At 52.3% G+C, this 21,151-nt stretch overlaps 1 protein-coding gene across 1 annotated transcript; it reads left to right on the top strand.

The window, feature by feature from the left end:
• Positions 1–1,276: 1,276 nt before the first annotated feature.
• LOC122367444 (probable chitinase 2) lies at positions 1,277–20,731 on the top strand. The gene is made up of 7 exons (XM_043340518.1): positions 1,277–1,468; positions 14,054–14,263; positions 15,972–16,131; positions 17,363–17,459; positions 17,765–17,968; positions 18,865–19,179; positions 20,006–20,731. The coding sequence occupies exons 1-7, from the start codon at positions 1,408–1,410 to the stop codon at positions 20,285–20,287; spliced, it is 1,329 nt and encodes a 442-aa protein (XP_043196453.1). The 5' UTR covers positions 1,277–1,407; the 3' UTR covers positions 20,288–20,731.
• Positions 20,732–21,151: the final 420 nt, after the last annotated feature.

Here is a 21,151-nt window from a genome sequence, read left to right as displayed (position 1 = left end):
GCATTTTTCACCGTTTAGGCGGGCCTTCTAGGGAACGCGTTATAACATCGAGTAAAAGGTATGTTATCAAAAATCATCGATAGAGCGTCGGTTAGTGGTTACCTAATACATATGTTGCTTAAAGAGGTCACTGATAACAAGTTAGGTCACAGAGGTCAGCTGTCAGGTCACTGAGGGTCAAAATATTAACCCAACTATACTAGGGCCGTGTAATGCATGTCTTACGGCCAATTTTACATTTGCAATTCAATGGTGTTGATTAGACGACCGTTGGGGCCAGTTTACATTACGTTCTGTTGGAGTTCAGGCCAAGGTCAGGTCAAAAAAGGTCAAATTTCATAGTTCACATTTTGCATAAAAAAGGGTGTCTCTTCATTGTAGCTTATCACGGGTAATCCAATGGTGGTTTTAGTTTTACTCTACGTGGTCTATAACGGCTGAAAATTGAGTTTGAAAATTTAACGTCATCAATTTTGAGCAGTTTCTTCGCCATAACTTTGCCAAAAATGGAGCTATTGAGCTCAAATTTCGCATGTCGATAGCAGGCCAATAGTTCTGTGTAACATATCTTCCGTTTTTTCACAATTTCGAAGAAAACATGGCTTTTCGGGGTACCTATTGTATCTAAAAATTCACTTTTCTGAAATTGGGGGTCAAAATAAGATTAAAATAAAAATCCGATATAGAAGTTTTATAGCCCTGTTCATTTCATACTTTTAATTTAAACATTTTTCTCTAATTTCAAAACTGCAGGCGTGACAGCTCTTCTCGCAAACCCTTTTTGTCGAAAGTAGCAGAGCAGGACGTCACTCTGACTTCATCTATGACCAACCTATCACGGGCTTTGGAAAAACTTTTGGTCACAAGGCGTCAAATTCATGTACCTACAAGAGGGTACTAAAAGTTTCGCGACGATCGGCGCATTAGTTTTAGACATAGGTTTATGATCAATTAGGTCTATCTTATCAATTCCCTTTTAGTGTATTTTGACAAGGCCTTGCATTTAGCACGTGCATCTGGATGCATCTTGGTTGTATTTCATCGATGTTTCTCGGGTGTCACCCCCTGGACAGTGTGTCTGTGTCTGTGTGTCACTGAGAAGCAGCGGCGGCAGCGGGCCGGCCGGACCGCCCCAGTCGTCACCGCCGAGCCGGCAGCGGGCCGCCGTGCGGCGCGGCGCGCGACTGGCACGGCCGCCGCCGCTGCGGGCCGTCCGGCCGGCCCCAGGCGCCGGCCTCCGCGGGTCGAGCGCTGACGCAGCGGGCCGCCGCGGCAGTCCCGCCGCCGCCGCCGTCGCAGCAGCAGCAGCCGCAGCAGTGAGCTGATCGCAGACGGTCGCCGAGGTACAGCAGCGAGTCGGGCCGGGCGCGGAGGGCGCTGTCGCCAGTGACGGTGCAGACGGTGGAGATGACGCCTCTGGGCGTGCTGCTCGGGCTGCTGCTGACGCTCGCCGCCAGACACACGACAGGTGAGTACCTACATCTCACTGCTGTCTCACAGCAGTGAGTGAGACGGCCGCGGACGGAACATGGCGCCGCCCAGTCGCCCCGCGCCGCGCTCCCCGGACGCCGCGCCGGTGCCCGCGGGCTGCAGCTCGCATTCCGGCGGGACGCCGAGATATAGCGACTCTGTGTCCAGTCCGGTGGAGATGGTGACTCGGTGCCGGACCGGACAGCGCTGGCGATTCTAATATCCACCCGTCCGCGGGTCAAAGCCATGAATCATCGGCATCACTGGTCTCTAAGACTCTGAGTAGTCACCGATCCCCCACTCTTCGGGATCCGCCGCACCGCGCTGGCGGCGCTCTGCTGCCGGCGGCGCCCCGTGCCAGCGTGCGACGTCCGTTGCGCAAGTGGCGCAGTGGTTTCTCGCCTGCAGGCCGGCGAGCGGTGATTCACACCGGCAGCGCCTTTGTTTCTGGAGCTGCGCCGCCGGCTACGACGGCTCGGATCGGGCGAGCCCCGCTCTCCCTCGCGGTCAGCCTTGCGTCGACCGCTGACCCCCGACCAGGTCACCGACCTCGGACCGCCCCGCCCCGCCCCGCCCCCAACCGGCCATTACAGCACTTACGTGCTGCGCTGTTGTAATCTTCCGAAGCTCGTGAGATCACATTCGCTGTAGAGTGAACAGCAATGTTGTGGGCTACACCAAGAAGTTGGTAAACAGTGCCGTATCACCATGACTGTGGACGCGCGCTGACCTCTCAGCCGCTCACCGGGGCGGGTCACCGGGCGCGTTTCACCTGTCGATCTCTCCGCGCAAGGGCACGGCATGACACCCAACCCTGACCTGACGGCCTCCCACGCCCAAAGCTGTGGGCCAGGAGGCCTGCCTCGCGTACCTCCGGTGCCTCTCACACCCTCCCTATCGGTGTATCGCGACCGCCCGCGGCAGGCGGTGGCATCTCCGCCACTGAGGACGCCGAGACGCTCCGTCCCGCAGCCGCCGGAGATAGTCCGCGCGTTTCCCGAGCCGCCGGCGCGCAGAGCTTTCACCCGCGGCGGCCCGGCCGCACCGGCGCGGCGGCGCCGCGAGCCCGGTGCCAGCGCAGCACGAGGGAGGGACGGGACGGGACGGAAGTGGGTACGCAATGCCTGCAGAAAGAGCAGTGCGTGACCTCTCGACTGACATTGTTTGCAAAGCAGGGTAGCGTGCGTCAGTTGCAGACGCAACAGAGGAATATGGGAATTGCGAATATTTCTGCTTCGCAAACCACGCCAGCGATTTCATTTCACGTGCTATTCAATAGCTACTCTCAGTAAATGTTGATAAGAAAAGGGCTGGGTTCCTTTGCCTTTGCAATATCTATATAACCGCGGGATATCTGACCTCTTGCGGCGGTCTATTGCGTCCGATCAACGTGACACTGACCTCCACCCATTGTGTGCACATGGGAAAGGGTGAGAGGCGGGCACGGGCGATTGTGCCGGTGATAGTTTCACTGCGCGCCGATCGGCACCGCTGGCCACGCGCCGGGTGGGGCCGCCTGGGCGTGGCGAGGGCCGGCCCTGGCCACGCTGTCACGCGGGGAGGCGGGCCGCCGTTCGAGGACGGAGACGACAGGGACGGAGACGGAGACGGAGACATGAGGAGACTGAGGTTAAAAAAGGCGTTGGATACGGAGATAAATGAGGGAAAAGAGATGAGAGACGGATGAACTGAGACGATGGAACGGAAGCAAAGATACAGAAAAGAGATAAGAGAGACGGAAATGGGAGACAGCGCAACAGGAAAGGTGGAATGGAGACGCAGGAGACGTTGGTAGCCGCTTGACAGACTATTATAGAGGAGGCTGTCGTGCGGACACGGTGGTAGCCGAGAAAATCAGATAGGAAGAATATCGAAATGGAGAGAGATGATGTATCGAAACGGAGATGAAAGCGAAGTGAAAACAAAGGTATGACACAGATGCGTGTAAACAGAGAGAGAAAGGACGAAAATGAGACTTGGGCGTTGACAAGTTGAAAAATGGGTGAAGAATAAAGAGCTAAAGGGGTTAGGAAATGCTTATACATCCACTTTCATGCCCAACGTTGACTGAAAACCAGTATTTGTATTTGTATTTGTATTTGTATATTTAAAATCGCCAACAGACAATAAGTCCACTTAAAAGGCGAAGTCAAAGAGACAGTAAAACAGCACACACCCACACACACAACACACACACACCTACATACACACACACACACACTGAAGATAAAAACACGTAGGGTTATAAACACAGGAGATGTAAATAAATAAATAATAGCCTAAAAAGCCTAGTAAACAAGAAACACTAAAAGCACAGCGGATGCGATCACGCTGCTTCCAGCCCTTTCACATAGTTTAAAACGTGTCCTCTAAAAGTGTAGAAACTATCGCTAAAGACATCAGCGGGACTTCTAGTTAAAAACACGTTCATGGCCCTCGGTAGTGAACGTGTGAACGGGCGAATATCGAAAATGGAGGGTTATAAACGACTAGTTTCACCAGTGAGTTATAAGCGAATTATGCATACCTACGTTAAGTATTGACATTGAGGCGACATCACCCCTTGCCACTGCGTTAAACATGTCTTTAATGAGCCACGACTTCGTCCAGTTCTATCTATAGAGGAGCTGTGAGAGAGAGACAGAGTTGGAGCGAATCTAGCTCGTCATGTGGACAAACCATCTTGTCATCTGACGCCGCCGGCTAGTGCTTAGACATGACGTCCGGAAAGGGGTATTCACCCGTGCCCGTCGAGGAAAAGCGACGCCATCTGGCCCTGCCTGTTATGCAGAACACTCCCGACTAGTGACGGTCCGATGCAAAGCAAAACGGTCTGCATATTAGGCGTTGAAGCGTGAATTGTTCCAATTTAGTTACATAGCTTATATGTATAGCGAAGCATGTTTGATTGGGCTTAGGCCAAAAAAACGGCCGTATGCATCGTTTGAAGGGTCGTTTGTGCAAAAAAGAACATCTGCACAAATTCACAGGGCCTCCCAAAACCACGTGCTAACGTTGCTTATTTTGCCTCATGTGAATGCCTTGATGCCCCAAGCTGTGGTGAGTTCCAAGTTCCCCGCCAGTCGCCAACTTTCAAGTAATTTGGCGGAGAACAACAAGCCACATAGTAACAAGCCGTTGCGAGTATCCACACCAAAGGTGATGGAAGTCGATTTGTTTTGCGGCGTCAGATAGGCATAGTCAACGGGTAATGACGCTAACTTTGTATGCAAAGTTCCAATTTATTCATCTTTGTGGCGCAGATTGCCTGCCATGGCGGTGATTCCATAAGGTAGGTACTGCGAATCCGCTGTGTGGAAAACTTAGACGCATGCTGCGCCGCAATACACCTGCGTATTCCGGCACAGTAGTAACAGCTCTATCAACTCAGGAGCCTTGCTTACAAAATAAGTTGAATTAAGGTGTCGTTGGAGACATATCAAACCTGCTTCTGTTACGCGGCGTTTCCGATTGATATTTTTATTGATATTTCGATGTGATGTCGATGCTGATTTTTGTCGTGGTACCGTGATTTTCTTTCTGTTTTCTTTGTTCGACATCATCGCCGCCGCGTAACGCCTCTCACGCTCGCCCGTCAGTTTGTCGGCAGATCATTAAGCAGTTTAGATTCCCAAAGCCCAAAATGCATAAAAGCAACAAGCTGTCGTGACTGACTAATTTTGTTAAAGTCTGAATTGTGCCAATTTCCACTCTCATATCTCGGTAAACGTTCAGTGCCTACGCATCATAGGTAAATTAAACCAAACAAAGTGCCAATAATGCCAGGAAAACTCAATAGCCTCATGTACTGTTCCGCTACAAGCACGTTACGGAACTATGAAGACAGAGGGAGGGAGAGGAAGAGTGAAAGAGAAAGAATAAGAGTGAGTGAGTGAGTGAGTGAGAGAGAGAGAGAGAGAGAGAGAGAGAGAGAGAGAGAGAGAGAGAGAGAGAGAGAGAGAGAGAGAGAGAGAGAGAGAGAGTGGGAGAGAGGGAGAGAGAGAGAGGGAGAGAGAGAGAGGAGGCTGTTTAGTTTCGACAACTATCGATTCGGCGTTCATGCCATAAAACGGCTAGCGGACACGCCGAATGATCCCGGCCGCACCTGCTCAGTACTACTGTCTTACTTGTAAAACTTGTCGGCCCGGGTGACCTGACGAGACTTTGTTAGACGCGCGGAGAGAACAGGCTAAAAGCAAGTTACTAATTCGTTTCGTTACGAGCCAAAGTTGTATCAGTCAAGTACGTGGTGGTGACACTTGTCAATTCTGTACTGGGTGGAACGAGACAATAGTCACAATAAAATGACGCCTCGCCGGTCCTGCCGGCGCGCGCGGCTCGGCGCGGTTGTAAAACGATTACCGATTTGGATTGTTACCAAGCGATGAGTGCAGTGGCACCTGCGCATTGTCGGTCGGCCGTACTGAGAGCCGTGCTATTCTCTCTGGGGTTGAGTATCGATTTCACTGTTCAGCGTCATAAACGAGCAGCTGGTGATGCTGTGCGACTGGTGGACACGCCCGGGCAATACAGGCCCACTCAGAGCGGTCACAAACAATATCGATCAAGAGTAGTTCATCTGACTTTTTGGCAAGTGTTAAATGGTCGGGGTGGGCAGCTAGCATCATTATCTCTGGGCTTCCGCAACTGACATTATTACATGCATTCACCTCTCGTTCATTATCCAGGTCATCCTGGAAGCAACCTATAGCCGAAATTGACCACAGAGTCGGCCTACTCTGAGGGCAATTAGGAGCTTCCGGAACGAGCTAGTAATAATCACATTCGCACGACAACCATACTTCGGAAGTGGATCCCAGAAATTAGTAGCCCCCTCCAAGCGGCTAATCATGGCACCACCATGTAGCCCCGTTACATGAGATACCCTTTTGTCGTGATTCCTTAGACTCACGGAACTCTAACCACCTCGGGGTACGTCCGGAAAACCACAGCGGACTACTCCCGGAATCCGTAACGGGGTACGTCTGGAATACCACAGCAGACTACACCCGGAAAACCACATCGGGACTGTCCGGAATACCACAGCGGACTTAACCCAGCAACATAACGGGGAACGTCTGGAATACCACAGCAGACTACACCCAGAAAACCACATCGGGACTGTCCGGAATACCACAGCGGACTTGACCCGGCAACATAACGGGGTACGTCTGGAATACCACAGCAGACTACACCCGGAAAACCACATCGGGACTGTCCGGAATACCACAGCGGACTTAACCCGGCAACATAACGGGGTACGTCTGGAATACCACAGCAGACTACACCCGGAAAACCACATCGGGACTGTCCGGAATACCACAGCGGACTTAACCCGGCAACATAACGGGGTACGTCTGGAATACCACAGCAGACTACTCCCGGAAAACCACATCGGGACTGTCCGGAATACCACAGCGGACTTAACCCGGCAACATAACGGGGTACGTCTGGAATACCACAGCAGACTACACCCGGAAAACAACATCGGGACCGTCCGGAATACCACAGCGGACTTCACCCGGATATCTATCAACGGCGTCAGCGTGATGCATCACCCTACATCCGGGTTAGCTAATCAGGCACGCACCCTGCACCGCCGCTTCTCACCAGCGGCAGCACAGGCAATCGAACAACGACGCCTGCCCGTTTCACTGCCGGCTCACGACAGTACGGGCCCCCAAACTGGATCTGACCTTCAGCCAGCCAATGGCACGTCTCCAACCATTCGAAAATGTGTGGAGGCATGCAGGTGGTATCTCCATGCAACGACCAACACTGCCTTAAGTACAATCGCACTACCTTGACCGGGACAGGGAGGACAGCACTTATTTCTCATTCCCCGACAATTGAAAAAGTGTAATCCAGTCGATTGTGTATACTGTACCAACACGCTTCAGCTCGCTTCCATGGAGAGGTAATTACGGCCACGCATGGCCAGCCGTCGCTGTCTCATTTATGGGGGCAGTAAACCCAGCGCTCACAGAGCAGTCGGGAGATCTGGGCTGGTGCTGTAGAAACTTTACAGTAAATAGGCGTCATACACTATTGCATGTGTCCTAGAAGTGGACTCGTCGCAGCTCTCACTGGTGCGGGGCATGATGCCAATAATGACAATTAGTAGTAATAATCTACCCCATTCGATATAATGGTAACGACTGGACTATTTTCCTGGTAAGGGCGGCTGGTGTAACGCCAGGCCGTATATGTATCTCTTAACCACTACAATTGTTGTCCCGTAAATTAGTCGCTGAATAGAGGAATGGAGCCAACTGACAATGATTGTTTATCTTATTGACTTGGTCCCAAAATCGTTCGGTTATCTGCTGCACTAACAATTTACATAAATGATAACGATGCGGCGTCCCCTACTAAATGGCTGACGCTAAATAGGCGAACCGGCGCGCCTGGAATTCAGTTGAGTTTGGCGGAGTGATATTGACGTAGTTTACCAAATATGCCAGACGCACTGAATGTCAATTAGGTGAGTGGTCCTTCAGCAAGTATAGGACATTACTAAATGATAATGATACGGCGTCCCCGAAACTAAGCGGCTGCCACTAATAGGGTGAACGGCGCGTCTGGAATTTTCTGAATTAGGCAAAGTTATATTGACGTAATTAACCAAATCTACCAGTCACACTGAATGACGATTATAAGAGCGTTCTTCAACAAAGACAACAGAACAGGTTGACAATAGAATAAATTGACTTCTACGTAATGCCCCTTTGGCATCAATTTCACTGCTGAGAGCCACTGTACCGAAATGTAGCATTCATCACAAAATTAAAGCGGGCGTCGCTTTACGTTTTAAGGGGAAGTTAACTAGTAATAAAACTAGACACTATATCTGTTCCTGATCATGCGTTTTCCATGCCTGGGTTTCATCTAGAAAACGTGCCTTTACCGAGAATTATAGTAAGGTTGGAACCCAACGTACTCCGCACTTAACCATGCCGCATTATATGAAATAGAATGCAAAACGTTCAGCCGCAAAACATTGAATGCGTGAAAGGTGTTTCATTTTGGACCTCCTTGAGCTGTAATTGATGAATAAGCGAACTGAGACCTACTAGCAAGTAACAACTATCCGGATAATTGCGACTGCATACAGGAGAACTACCGTCAAATGGCATGCTGAGCACTGAAGATTTTTTTTTTTAAACAAGATATTGATTACTGAAATTATCTGGTATTGTCAGTTGACGTCATCCAAGCGTTAATATGAGCTAATGACGGCAGGTTAATAGCAAAGTAATAAAAGGACAACCCCCAGATCCTCAACGCTCAAATCGACCCACTCCCCTTGATATTTGACCGAGATATATCATTTGTTAGCCTTGCTACCCAATTATAGACCACAATTTCCGAACCCCGTTCTACTCTATCATCTACCCGACCTCGTCAACCCATTGCTTCGATCATCTCCCTTTCGTTATAGCCCCTCATTCGCCATCATAGTCTAGTTTCGTCAGTGGGTTATATTGTATGTTACGTGCTAATTTCAGGAGGAGGGAGTAGGGAGGGCAGTGGGAGCACGACATATTTGACATGCACAATCCGCATCATACACACGTGAATGCACACAGACATAAACTAACTTCAGAGCAAGCGAAGGCGTTATAGTGGGTACGAGATTTGCACAACTCTTTATGACGACGTTAACAGTACGCACACAAAAATGATGCAGAAGTCTGAACTCCACGAGTAAGTGACCATTTACCGAGATATTTGAATCAATTGACAGACTCAGATTTTATGTTAGTGGGCCAAAAATAAAGCATTCGATAGGCTGGAGAATCTAATGCCGCCGAATGACCGGCGACGCGCTGCCGGACTTACATGATAGTTGTCGGTCGCAGGGGGGGTCAAGAAGCCGACCAGTCAGCCCGGTATCGACGGCGATTCTCACACCGAACGATCACACACCGCGAATGACTGACAGTCCTCCAGCGTGAGTGAACGAATGCGTAGTGTCTTGACGTCCGGGACGAATGTCCCGGACCGAATGGTCCGGCGACCCACGCGGTGTACCGCCACCAGTAGAGTCCAGTGACGAGTGTCCGACTGAGAGACAGAGTGTGTGCGCGCTCGTGTCGCCGCTGCTTTTATAGGGAGCAGCGGAGCGTATCGATCGGCATCGATCGGCAATCGGCCAACACGGCTCGGAGATAGGACAGTGTGTTACATGAAATTCGGTTCGAAAGAAAGTACGGCGTGTCACATCAGAAACAATCTTGGAAAAATTCCGTCCTCGGAATTTCGAAAAAAAAGGTGGTAACATCGATATCGGAAGAAAGTACGGCGTGTCACACTTCCAAGTTAAAAAATTATACGCGACTGATAGCGAATGAGAAAGCCAGGGACAAGCCACCAGGGACCGGACCACCCATCCAGCCAGATTGACTCGGTGACTTGTCCCGTACCGTCCGGTTCGCTGTCGGGACTGCAGAGTCGTGTGTCGACGCGCCTCGCCGACACGGCCACGGGGTGGCCGGTTTTCCGTGACGGTTCACCGAGCTGACACCGTTAAGACACTGCGCCAGACGCCACTCGGTGAGAATCGACACCACTAAATTATTACTCCGTTTTGAGGATGGCGTTTTGATATTGTTTATGGGTTTTATTTATTTGGTACGTTTATGGCGTGTGAGTCTCTTTCCCGTCAACATATGAGTGTGTCGTTGGACAAGTCTACAATGAGCTTTCGCTCTACGATGTTTTGATAGATTTGGCACGGTAAGTACCTAACTATGTAACAACCATGACCAAGCAAATGGAGTTATAGGTAATGAACGTATCTTATAAGTACCTTCCTATAGCTATTTGCCTACGTAATTTTCCATCCATCAATTGTTTCTGTGGAAAATGATTCTACCATTGTTAGTGATAAGTTACCCTGTGCTAAAGAACATCATAACAAGTCCGTAATTAATTACTGAATAATAATCGGTGTTTTCTACTGGTTCATTAGGTCATAAATTTAAAAGACGTGACTCAGATGCAGTTCAATTGGACATTTGAAAGCATTTAATCCGTTTCACAGAATAACAAGCAAGTCAGGCGGGATTTTATCTGTAATTCCACGTACTGCAACACGCTCCTGCAACGGAACTAAGGAAACGTTATCACCAAGTGATTTCACAGCGTCATTTCCGCTGAGCCGGCGTGTCCTTTTCCAACTACGCTCGCATCAGCGCCGTTCCTCCGAAGTGTCGGCCGTTCCCGGCGGCGGCGGCTGCAGGGCGTCCCTCCGCCTCCGTCCGCCGGCCGGTATGTGCCGCCCCGCAGCCAAGGTCACAGACTGGGCCACTTTCATGTGCGGCGCGGCTCGGCCGGCCGGCCGGCACCTGACGGCAGCGGCAGCACAGTGGCTGGCCTTCGTCCGCCCCGCCGGTCCCGCCACAGCCGACTGTGACGTCATCACAGACACGGTGTGACGTCACTGGTACCGTGCTGCAGACAGGGAATGACGTCAGGGAATAGAGATAGCGTCACTGGTCTCTCTGGCGTCCAGCCGACGCATTCAGTTGCTGGCCTGCCTCTCGCAAATCCCCATCTTCTAGTTTCTACTTCGACCTCCTCGATCTCAAGCAATTCCCTCGCGACCAACAAAGATCTCAGTCCGAACTTAGTCTGGGCCCCAGTGCCAGTCAACTCAGTCCGATCAGTCTGTCTGACCCCAGTGACAGTCCCAGCTCCTCCGTCCAAGTGACGTTCCCAGCCGGGATTCCACCGATCGCCGCTCTCAGGGTGAGGCTCTGACTCACTGCAGTCAACAGTCGGCGGATAACCAGACAGATCAGCTGATTCATCTGTACTTGGACTGGTCTTCCCTCAGCACTCACTGCAGTCAACAGTCAGCGGATAACCAGACAGATCAGCTGATTCATCTGTACTTGGACTGGTCTTCCCTCAGCACTCACTGCAGTCAACAGTCAGCGGATAACCAGACAGATCAGCTGATTCATCTGTACTTGGACTGGTCTTCCCTCAGCTAGCCGTACAGAGGAGGTTGAGCGAACTCCAGCAATATGTGGTGACTGGTGGATGACAGAGGGCAAGATCTAAAGCTACCCAGAAGCTACTCTACGCTAGCGGAGCAATGAGTGAGAGATACAGGCAGCAGCTAGAGCAACCATCAGACAGCCGCCTATTTCATCTTCGCTCAAAAACCCAGACCTCTTCACCTCTTCATACCACACACCACACATGCACACCATCCGCCATCCGGACCGGACATCGCTATGGACCACGATCCGGACCGTGTAGGGACCGGACGGGACCGTGTAGGGACCGGACCGTGTTCGGACCGGACCGGACCGCGGACCACCACACCGGTCAGCTCGCGTCGGACCGTACCAGGCGGCGGACGGCACCGCGCGCCGTGCCACTAATTTGGACCGGCCGCCGGGGCGGTGGACGGCACCGCGCCGGTCAGCCGAAACGGTCGGCGGTGCGGCAGCTGGCGCAGCCGTGGGACCGTGTTGAACGGACCGGACCAAACCGGACCGATTGGACCAGACCGGTGTCACCAGCGCCGAGCCAGAAATAATGGCACAGATTTCACACGGATGACGATTGAACGGTAACGTAACGTGTCATGTGTATAACTTGATTAACGATAACGAGTGAGGCGGCCGCACAGAAGGTGCCCGTGGTCTCAATCGGCAGGAAATGGCGATCAAATGTGATCAGTGACGCAGTGTTGACATTATTTGACACTCTGTGCAAATGGAAACATACATATAGCTATGTGACAGCATCCATCAGCTAGGGCATGTCGACAGCATATTATCAGTGATACTATAAAGGCTTTCCCAAATGAAATGTTCATTGAAAATTCGGAGAACAATAAATGGAAATACTGACAACGCCGCTTTGTACAATAAAATCCATTTAGTTCCGGGACGACCTTCCGGGCAGAGATTCACACCATCCATGTGCGTCTCAAGGTTTCGGTGAGTTACAAAAAAGAATCAAAATCGCACAAAAACGTTCATTTCCTTTATCTTCTCCGCACTAGACATCACAAAAACAACCTCGAATCCCCGACCATTCCGTCGTCATAATTAGACGTAATATCGAAATGATTCGACATAACACCGAACCCTAAGTAAAGTCACTGAGTCGACCGTGCCCAGACTGAGGCGGGGATGCGCATAAACCAGGAAAACTGCCGGTCCCGCCGACCTTGGCTAGAATGAGGAAATAAGCGGGGTCGACTCGGACGACCGGCGGTGACTGCGATTGGGCACAGAACAGCAGCACCGGAGGTGAATCAGGGCCGCGCTCAGTCGCCGATATAACGAACTGATACAGCGTCGTGACAAATTGAGTTTTCCTTGTTCAGCAGACAGGTGCATATATGTGTGCGGTGTGCGCCATCCCTCCTCCCCCATACACACACGTGGAGCGGTGCGTGCCGCTGACATGATCACAGACACATGGTAGGGTTTACTGAGCGGCTGAAAATGCGTTCGGGGTTCACTGGGCGGTTGAAAATATGCCCGACACTTATCTCCTGACAGATCGTAAGGCCTACGACATCGTCAGACCGCCTCATTTTGTTAAATTAAATAAAAGGTCGTCATTTTAGCTTGTCAATGCAATTAAATTTGCATTTTAACTGCTCGTGAAATGTAAAGCACTGATAGCGATTAAAAGTGCGGACAACATTTTCGTGATGAGCTTATTTACATGCCATTAGCCAGCATTCGGTGTCCTAATTGTCCAAGGCTCAAAACCACAGCTCCTTGCAGCGCCGACTGGCTGTGGCGAGGCTAGCATGTGGTGGCACCAGGAATCGTCCTTGAGCAAAAACATCGATACATGAAGCCCTTCAGTTTTGTGCGGCCTCGACTTTGGCCTCAAATCACGCACGAGCTGCAGCAGGCCACGGATGATCGGCCGACCGCCACCAGAGGCCTGCCCAGGACGAGCGGTGCGACAGAGTCAAACTGCGCTGACGGTGTCACGGTGCCAGCCTCACGCTGTCCCACACATCGGCCGCCGAGCCAAACCTAGTCGGGCCTGATGACACCGGGAAAAGATAGCCACCCGATTCGGCGGCGGCGCATGCAAAGGCGCGGGCTTTTCCCCATGTCGATCGGCGACGATGGGCCACGTCGGTGCAAGGGGGAAGGGGGCGGGGTGTGCCCAGCACGAGGACAACCACCTAACGGTGTGGCCGGACCGGCTCTGAACGGCCGGCAGGCGCCGCCGTGCGGGCCGTTCGCACGGCTCTCGACGGACGAGGACAGGTCTCCGGAGCCCGTAGCGCCTATGAAAACATGTGTGTGCAAGTGTTGCATCGTAATGGCATTAGCACATTGAGCACACGTCGCTAGTTTGGTGTCTCCAGTGACTAACGCTGATAAAAGCTCATTTTTATATACGGCTCGTACAAAATTGGCGGTTTGTAATGAATGTGGCCAGTGGTGAATTGGTGATGCCACTATGCTGGTACTGATGTAGCACGTAAACAACCCAGGATCAGCCTGTGAAAGTCGCACCTCGCCAGTGATACCTAACTACCCACACTTCACCTCAGCTCTGACCCGTCCCTGTCGCCGTGTTTCAGGCCAGGATGTGACGACCCACGACCGGGTGGTGGTGTGCTACTTCGGCTCGTGGGCCTTCTACCGGCCCGAGGAGGGTAAATTCACCGTGGACAACATCGACCCGCAGCTGTGCACACACGTCGTGTACGCGTTCGCCGGTCTGGACGAGACCAGCCACAAGATCCGATCGCTCGACCCCAACCTCGACTTGGACGCCGGAGGAGGCCACGGTCAGTCAAAGCTGCAACATGATACCGGTGCTTATCTCTGACTTGAACGGAAGGGGGTGGGGTAAGGACTAAGGAGCGACCGTTCTGTATTATTTCCAAAATGTATCATCAGCAGGGACAGGTCAACAGTGTCGAACTTAGACATGGACTGTAAACATAGAAGTCCACAGTTTATTGCCAAACACCAGGCTGTAGGGTATCTTGTTTAATAGTTAGTTTGGCAGTGCACCAGAGCCAGGCGCATGGGTTGTACAAACATTTGTTCCTAACGGGGTATTATGAGCTGATTCACGAACTCAACAGGAATATACGTTCAGGCTAGCGATGTAGTAGGTACCTAAATTATCCGTCAGTTTTAATAACTGCACGAAAACGCGTGAAATGGGTCGAAAGGTATGCAGTTATGCCAAACTAAATCAGAAAAAATAGAAAGCAGTCCCCTAAGAAATGGATACGTCTAAGGGTGGCCTATAACTATTGCCAAAAAATATAGGATATAACTAATCAGCCAGCCTCCTACCGCCGCCCAGGTCATCATGTGACCGTTATAATACAGCCGGAATAAGTGCGTTTTCACGGCCCCACTGTCCCGCTATTCAGACGGCTATTGAGACGGCTGCGGCGGCGGTACGTAGCGGCGGAAGTAACAGTCGAGCGGCGGCGGGCGGCCTTCACCGCGGCCCGCTCCGCCGGCCGACTCAGTCAAGTGGGGGGGGGGAGGGGGACGGTACCAACCGGCACAGGCGGCCGACTGGCAGGGACGGTGTGAAACACGGACACCAGAGCTGGTAACAGGAACCAGACATTGCAAATTGTCAGGTAACTCTAGGTGAGGGGACAATCTTGCTAAGAACAAACTCAAGGTGGAGTCTGGAGATAAATAACATAAGCACTGAGAACAGCGAAAATGTAGCTAACAGGAGGACACCTACATAGATATCACCAATAAAGGTGAAGCCAGAATGGGATAAAGTGCACCGAAATTCGCCCTATAAAAATGCTATCAAAAAATTAACTCGCTGTTAGTGGGAAATATAAATGTCCATGATGCAAAGTGCAAACGAATGAATTCAAACCACATTAGCTGAAATTGTATTCATTTTCTAAAGCTATGAAGCTATTTCGCTAAATATCACGAACCAAACATTTTTCATATTTTTTTATAGGCGAACAGTTAGACGGTTTTCTCCCGAGTGTCGTATAGCGCAATAAACCAAATACCTACGTGTGCTAATGCATGTGCATTTGCAAGTCAATATATCACATAGGCACAACACGTGACAATTTGGGCTAGCCTGTTATTACGTCACTCACATAGCTAGCACGCTTGGCATGCTGGTAGTTCCGATAAGTAGTTACATGGATTATCCCAAATTGGAGCGCCCAATTTGGCAGCACAAGCCCATTTTTACGCTTGGTTCGCGTTTATGACAGACTTTTTGTACGGTTTATTCCTTGCCAGCAGCATTTTTGCAACAAAATCATTGCGCTACTTCAACTGCCTACTTTTGATTGTTACTCAAGGACATCTGATACCGAAAGTTCACCATTGCATGAAGACTGGTGGATGGCGTGATGTGTGTAACTATCATTGTATATGCAGGCAATGCCGGTGTTTGATTTGGTTAGTGTCGTAATGTCGTCTCCCAGTGTTCCACCATCAGCCAGTGTTTATTCTATTCACCCCTCTCCCCGTCCTCATTCGCAGGTTACTACCGTAAGTTTGTCGAGCTGAAGCGTCTCAACCCGCGACTCAAGGTCACCATTGCTGTCGGCGGCTGGAACGAAGGCTCCAAGAAGTACTCAGACATGGCCAAGGACCCCGTCAAGCGGGCAAAGTTCATCAACAGCACCATCGACTTCCTCACGTAAGCAGCCGCTGCACCCGTGATTGCTTTGTAGTTTGTACGACCTATTGTGTTTGCAGCTGCCGGGAGTAAATACCGCGGAATAGGGAGGTGCGAATTACGCCTCAGCAGTGTAGCGCCGCCACTGTATTGGACATCTGCTTGAGAAAGGTTTGGCCTCAAACTCCATACTCATTATCATAGGACGAGGTCGCTAAGTTTGGCGTGGAAAATACCCAGCAGCCAGTCATTGCTTACGGTGTCCGTTTCGGGTCATACGCTCGGACCTGACTCATCCTGCCGTCGTTCCCGCGGCTGCAGCCGACCTGGGACGGTGTACCGGCACTCAGTAGCGGCCGCGGCCACCTGCAGTCGCTGTCCTCCGCTCGGCGGCACGTGTGGACACTCCCCGGCCGGCCGGCGGTCAGTGCTCCCGGCGCAATCCTGTCCGTCCGCACACCCAGACGGCGCCAACCGGTTCCGATTTCCGCGCCAACAGGTCAGCCGTCTCGGCGCTGACCTAAAGAAGCACCGGCGCGTGCGAGATGTCAGAGGCTCGTTGTGCAACTGTGGCAGAAACAAGGCCGCAATAGATGAGCTATCTATCGGACGGCGAGCAAACTGCTGAGGCTGCAAGGGTGGCCCGCTCAGAACGGCTACCGGAGCGCCCACTGGAGTGACGTCATTCCACGCCACTTTTGACGTCATTGCACGCCACTTATGACGTCATTTCACGCGGTGCGCCGCATCCGTTATCACCATCGCGTGCTGCGCTCAACCGGACTAAATCGCGTCACCGTTTTCCGTTCTGGTTACTATTACCGGATCTTCACGTCCGTCAAAACTCAAACGACTTTTATGAGCTCCGCCATCCGCATCCACATCCGTATGGTGGCGTCTTTTAGCATGCCTCTCGTCGGTCTCCGTACTTTCCGTATTCCCAGCTGACTGCCCGCCCCGGATTCGGTGCTCAAACTCTTCACAATGCCGAATGCGGTGTGGTTCTAACTGGCTGGCTGGTTGGCTGTTGATCACCTTTAACTGTTCACCGTCCGCCTCTCGCGCCATCCCGGCCGACCTTCCTGTTCACCCGACCAGTCCTCTGTCCTGTCTTGCATCCTGTTCATCGACATCCTTCGAACAGCCAGTGAACGGACTAGCGCTATCCGTCGGTTATCGAACCAAACCTAGCCCGACTAATCAAACATTGCATAGTGACTAAAGGTCTTGAAAGGTGACTTTTCCGCCGCAGGACGCACGGCTTCGACGGCCTGGATCTGGACTGGGAGTACCCGGCCCGGCGGATGGGCATCCCCGAGGACAAGCAGAACTTCGTCAAACTCGTCGAGGTAGGTTACTGGCAGTGAACGGGCAACGTTGACCAGCGTCCGATATAGAAGGACCAGGAACAAGCAGGCTCAGAACAGATCACCCGGACGCCCGGAAATGTGAGGTCATTTTGCTCGCTTCTAACTTAAAATAAGGTCAGAATAGCTTTGGGAGGCTGGATCTCCCATTCTACAATTAGCGCATGCAAGTCATACGATCCGTCTTTCCTCGCTGTAAGGGGCCTCTAAGTTATCTCATAGCAACTTAGTCTGACTTCTGTCGAATCTCTGTCCGATCCCGTCTGACCTTTGACTTCTGACCTCAGGAGCTGCGTGAGGCGTACGAGCCGCGCGGCTGGCTTCTGACGGCTGCCGTGGCAGCGCCTCAGTCCATCATCAGCGTGTCATACGACGTGCCGAAGCTGTCCAAGCTGCTCAACTACATCCACATCATGTCGTACGACTACCACGGCAAGTGGGACCAGGAGACCGGCCACAACGCGCCGCTGACCGGCGAGGAACTCAGCGTGGTGAGTGGCAGCGAGACGGCCGGATAGTATGGGTGTTACCGTGTGTCCGCGAAATCCTTGAGTTCGCGGAGTCATTGGTTACGAAGTCACGGGTGCTGGGACTGCTGCAGGGAGGAGGGTGGAGGGTAGCTGTGGACAGCGAATAGCTTGCTGACGGCGGGATGGAGATGGGCTTTAGAGGAGCGTGGAGTGGTGGGATCGAATGGCAGAGGTATGGCGTAGAATAGAGTCAGGCCGCCCCACACTGGACCTCGCATGCGGGTTGCGAGTTTGCGGGTTTTGAGTTTGCGGGCATAATACTAATTCATAGAGTAATTAGACCGTATCCTAATGTTAACTTCATGAATGCAGTGAAGCCGGTACACCTTCAGAAAATTACATATAGTCGCAGTACCACCGCAACGAACCAAAATTCGACTCCAACGAAAAACCCGCAAGCCTCGCAGAACTCGGAGACCTCGCAGCGAGGAAAATCGAAGGTTGGCTCAAAATCAACTTTTGGAATGCGATGTAAGGTGGCTCGCAAGCCAAAAACATGCAGACTTGCTTGTTAGATGGTAGTGTGGGTCACTCAGCTTGTATTATTTGATTGTGAAGAAACTCGAAAACCCAAAAACTCGCAACCCGCATGCGAGGTCGCCTTAGCTGCAGCAGTGTAGAGCGTCACTGGTGTTTCAGTGGAATGCATCACCTTTGAGTGGAAGAGACAAGATTGGGTGGTATTGCGAGCTTAGAGCGAATGGTCCGAGACCAACCAATTACCAAGCTGTCCGTTGCTTACCACGAACGATATGTGGATCGTGACAGAGAGCATAGCAACGTTGGCAGATCGGGCCCAGCTTCACAAAGGACGAGCCATCTTCGCCATCTGTCTGACATCTCACATGTCTTCCCAGAACGCCACGCTGAACACCTACCTGGAGCTTGGCGCCGACCCTGCCAAGCTGGTCCTTGGCGTACCTCTTTACGGGCGCACCTTCAAACTGGTCGACGTCGACCGGCACGAAGTGGGCGACCCGACCGCCGAGAAGGCCTTCAAGGGCCCCTACACGCGCGAGGACGGCTTCCTCGGCTATAACGAGATGTGTGAGATGCGCGCGGCGGAGCCGATCGCCTGGACCACGCGATGGGATGACGAGGCCAAGGTGCCCTACGTGTTCCACAAGAACATGTGGGTCAGCCTCGACGACGAACAGTCCATCACAAACAAGGTGAGGGAGATGAGGGGACGGATTGGAGGGGAGACAGTGCAGGGGAGAGGGGGGGGGGCGGTCGCGGGATACGAACTATTTACTGGCGTGGACAGTGTGATGAGAAAGCGTACGAACGACGAGTATGACGCGGAGGAGAGCAGGATTTCAGATGTTCTGAGGTTCTGAGTGCTCTCGCTAATCAGAGAAGGAAAATGCTAAGCAGAGACTGTACTTTCATCGGTTGCCGTACGTTAATAGCTATATCTCTCGGGATATCGAGCATGTCCAACAAACCAACACAATCATGGGGGAAATTGGACTGCCCTCTGGTTTGATACCCGTGTTTGATCACCTAGCATGCCATGTGAAGCCCTTGAAATTTACATGTACGGTGCATGCCAGACGCACTATCACTGAAAACATCCTGAAAAGTATTCCGTCACTGCTGATGGCACGGCAAAGTGTTAAATATTTACCAACTGCCCATCACCGGCTCAGGCTCCGTCATAAACAGATCCTGCTGAGAGACTGTTGCCAACCGAGGCCCCATTCCCGACCCAATCACAGTCGCCCCACCTATCGGTGACAGTGGCTCATTGACATCCTAAACAACATCGTCATCCCATCCATCGAAGACAGAGCTCAACCTCTAACCAAATTCGACCAGCCCGTCCCCCGACTATTTAGTTTTCATGGTTTTCTGAAGTCGGGTTTGACTTCAGAAAAAGCGTGTGCAGTCGATGTTCTTCTCTACCTACAGTCCCCACAGTAAGTACTTTGGCCTTCCCGTCCCCCAGTCCGTGCCCTGCGGCCACATTCCACTGACGCCCGCTATGACCACCAGGTGGAGCTGGCGATGCGGTACGAGCTGGCAGGAGCCATGGTGTGGACACTCGACACTGACGACTTCCGTGGCAACTGCGGCACCAAGTACAAGCTGATGCGCGCCATCAACCACGCACTGAGCACGGCACAGCGCGGCACAGAGCCACCGCCCACCGAGCCGCCCACCACGCCCGAGCCGGAGCCGGAGCCGGAGGAGCCCAAGAGCACAGCCGCCGCCGCCGCCTGCCATCTACCGGCGCTGCTGGCACTCACAGTTCTCAGCCTGGCCGCCAGGGGGTGAGCAGCAGATCGGGAGACGAACTGAGGAGAACTGAGAGGTGCCCGTCCGCGGAGACTGAGAGGAGAGCAGAGGAGCGGCAGGTCACACAGCGGGCTCCGGGACGATAGCGACCCGCGCCGCCAGAGCGGCTGTGGCTGAGCAGCGAGGGTGGCGGCTGAGCGCCGGCGCGGCGGTCGTGCCGGGGCCGCCGGCGGGGCGGCGCGTCCGCCCCTGCTGTGATATCGTGATGGTGTGACATGACGTAGTGCCTGCGGAGTGCCGGTGCCGAGCGGTCCCGGCGAGCCCACTCGACTGCCACGGGCTGACAGGGACAGTCACAGTGTAACGCTAGAGGTTAACTCGCCTGCCGAGGCTCGTTCGATCGACGGTGTGACAGTCGAATGACCGAGTGGAGCATGTCGTGTGCGTGTGTCGGAGTTGAAAATATACTTATCTTTCGCTTCATTTTCCACCAGTGTCATATTCATAGAAGTGAAAAAACGAAATATGATTTCAGTGGCATGTATTTGGAATATAACTATCACATATTGTTGTAACAGTTCAATAGCGAAGCATATCCACGCCTATTCGTCTTAAAATTCACTTGAAGTGCACACTTACAGCACTCAATTGTTGATCTTTGTCAGAGCCAATATGGCATGATGGGTTCCAGCATAGCTGGGGATCAAGTGTCCAACTTTGGAACAAATCACCATCGCGTATCGTAGCGATCTTTGGGACGAGCAGGGTGACGATTGGAAGGGAACCAGGCGAGGCCGATCAGCTTATTAGGCAGCAGCCACCTAGCTGAACACAGCACGCACACAGCTCCGACCCAGCGAGCTGTCCCGTCCTCGCTCTGGCCTTGGGTCACCATCCACCTGT

This window comes from Amphibalanus amphitrite, unplaced genomic scaffold (genome assembly GCF_019059575.1).
Source record: "Amphibalanus amphitrite isolate SeventyFive unplaced genomic scaffold, NRLGWU_Aamphi_draft 000031F_arrow, whole genome shotgun sequence".
Lineage (NCBI taxonomy): Eukaryota > Metazoa > Arthropoda > Thecostraca > Balanomorpha > Balanidae > Amphibalanus > Amphibalanus amphitrite.
The sequence above is the reverse complement of the archived record's forward strand: the minus strand, read 5'-3'. Positions and strand labels throughout refer to the sequence as shown.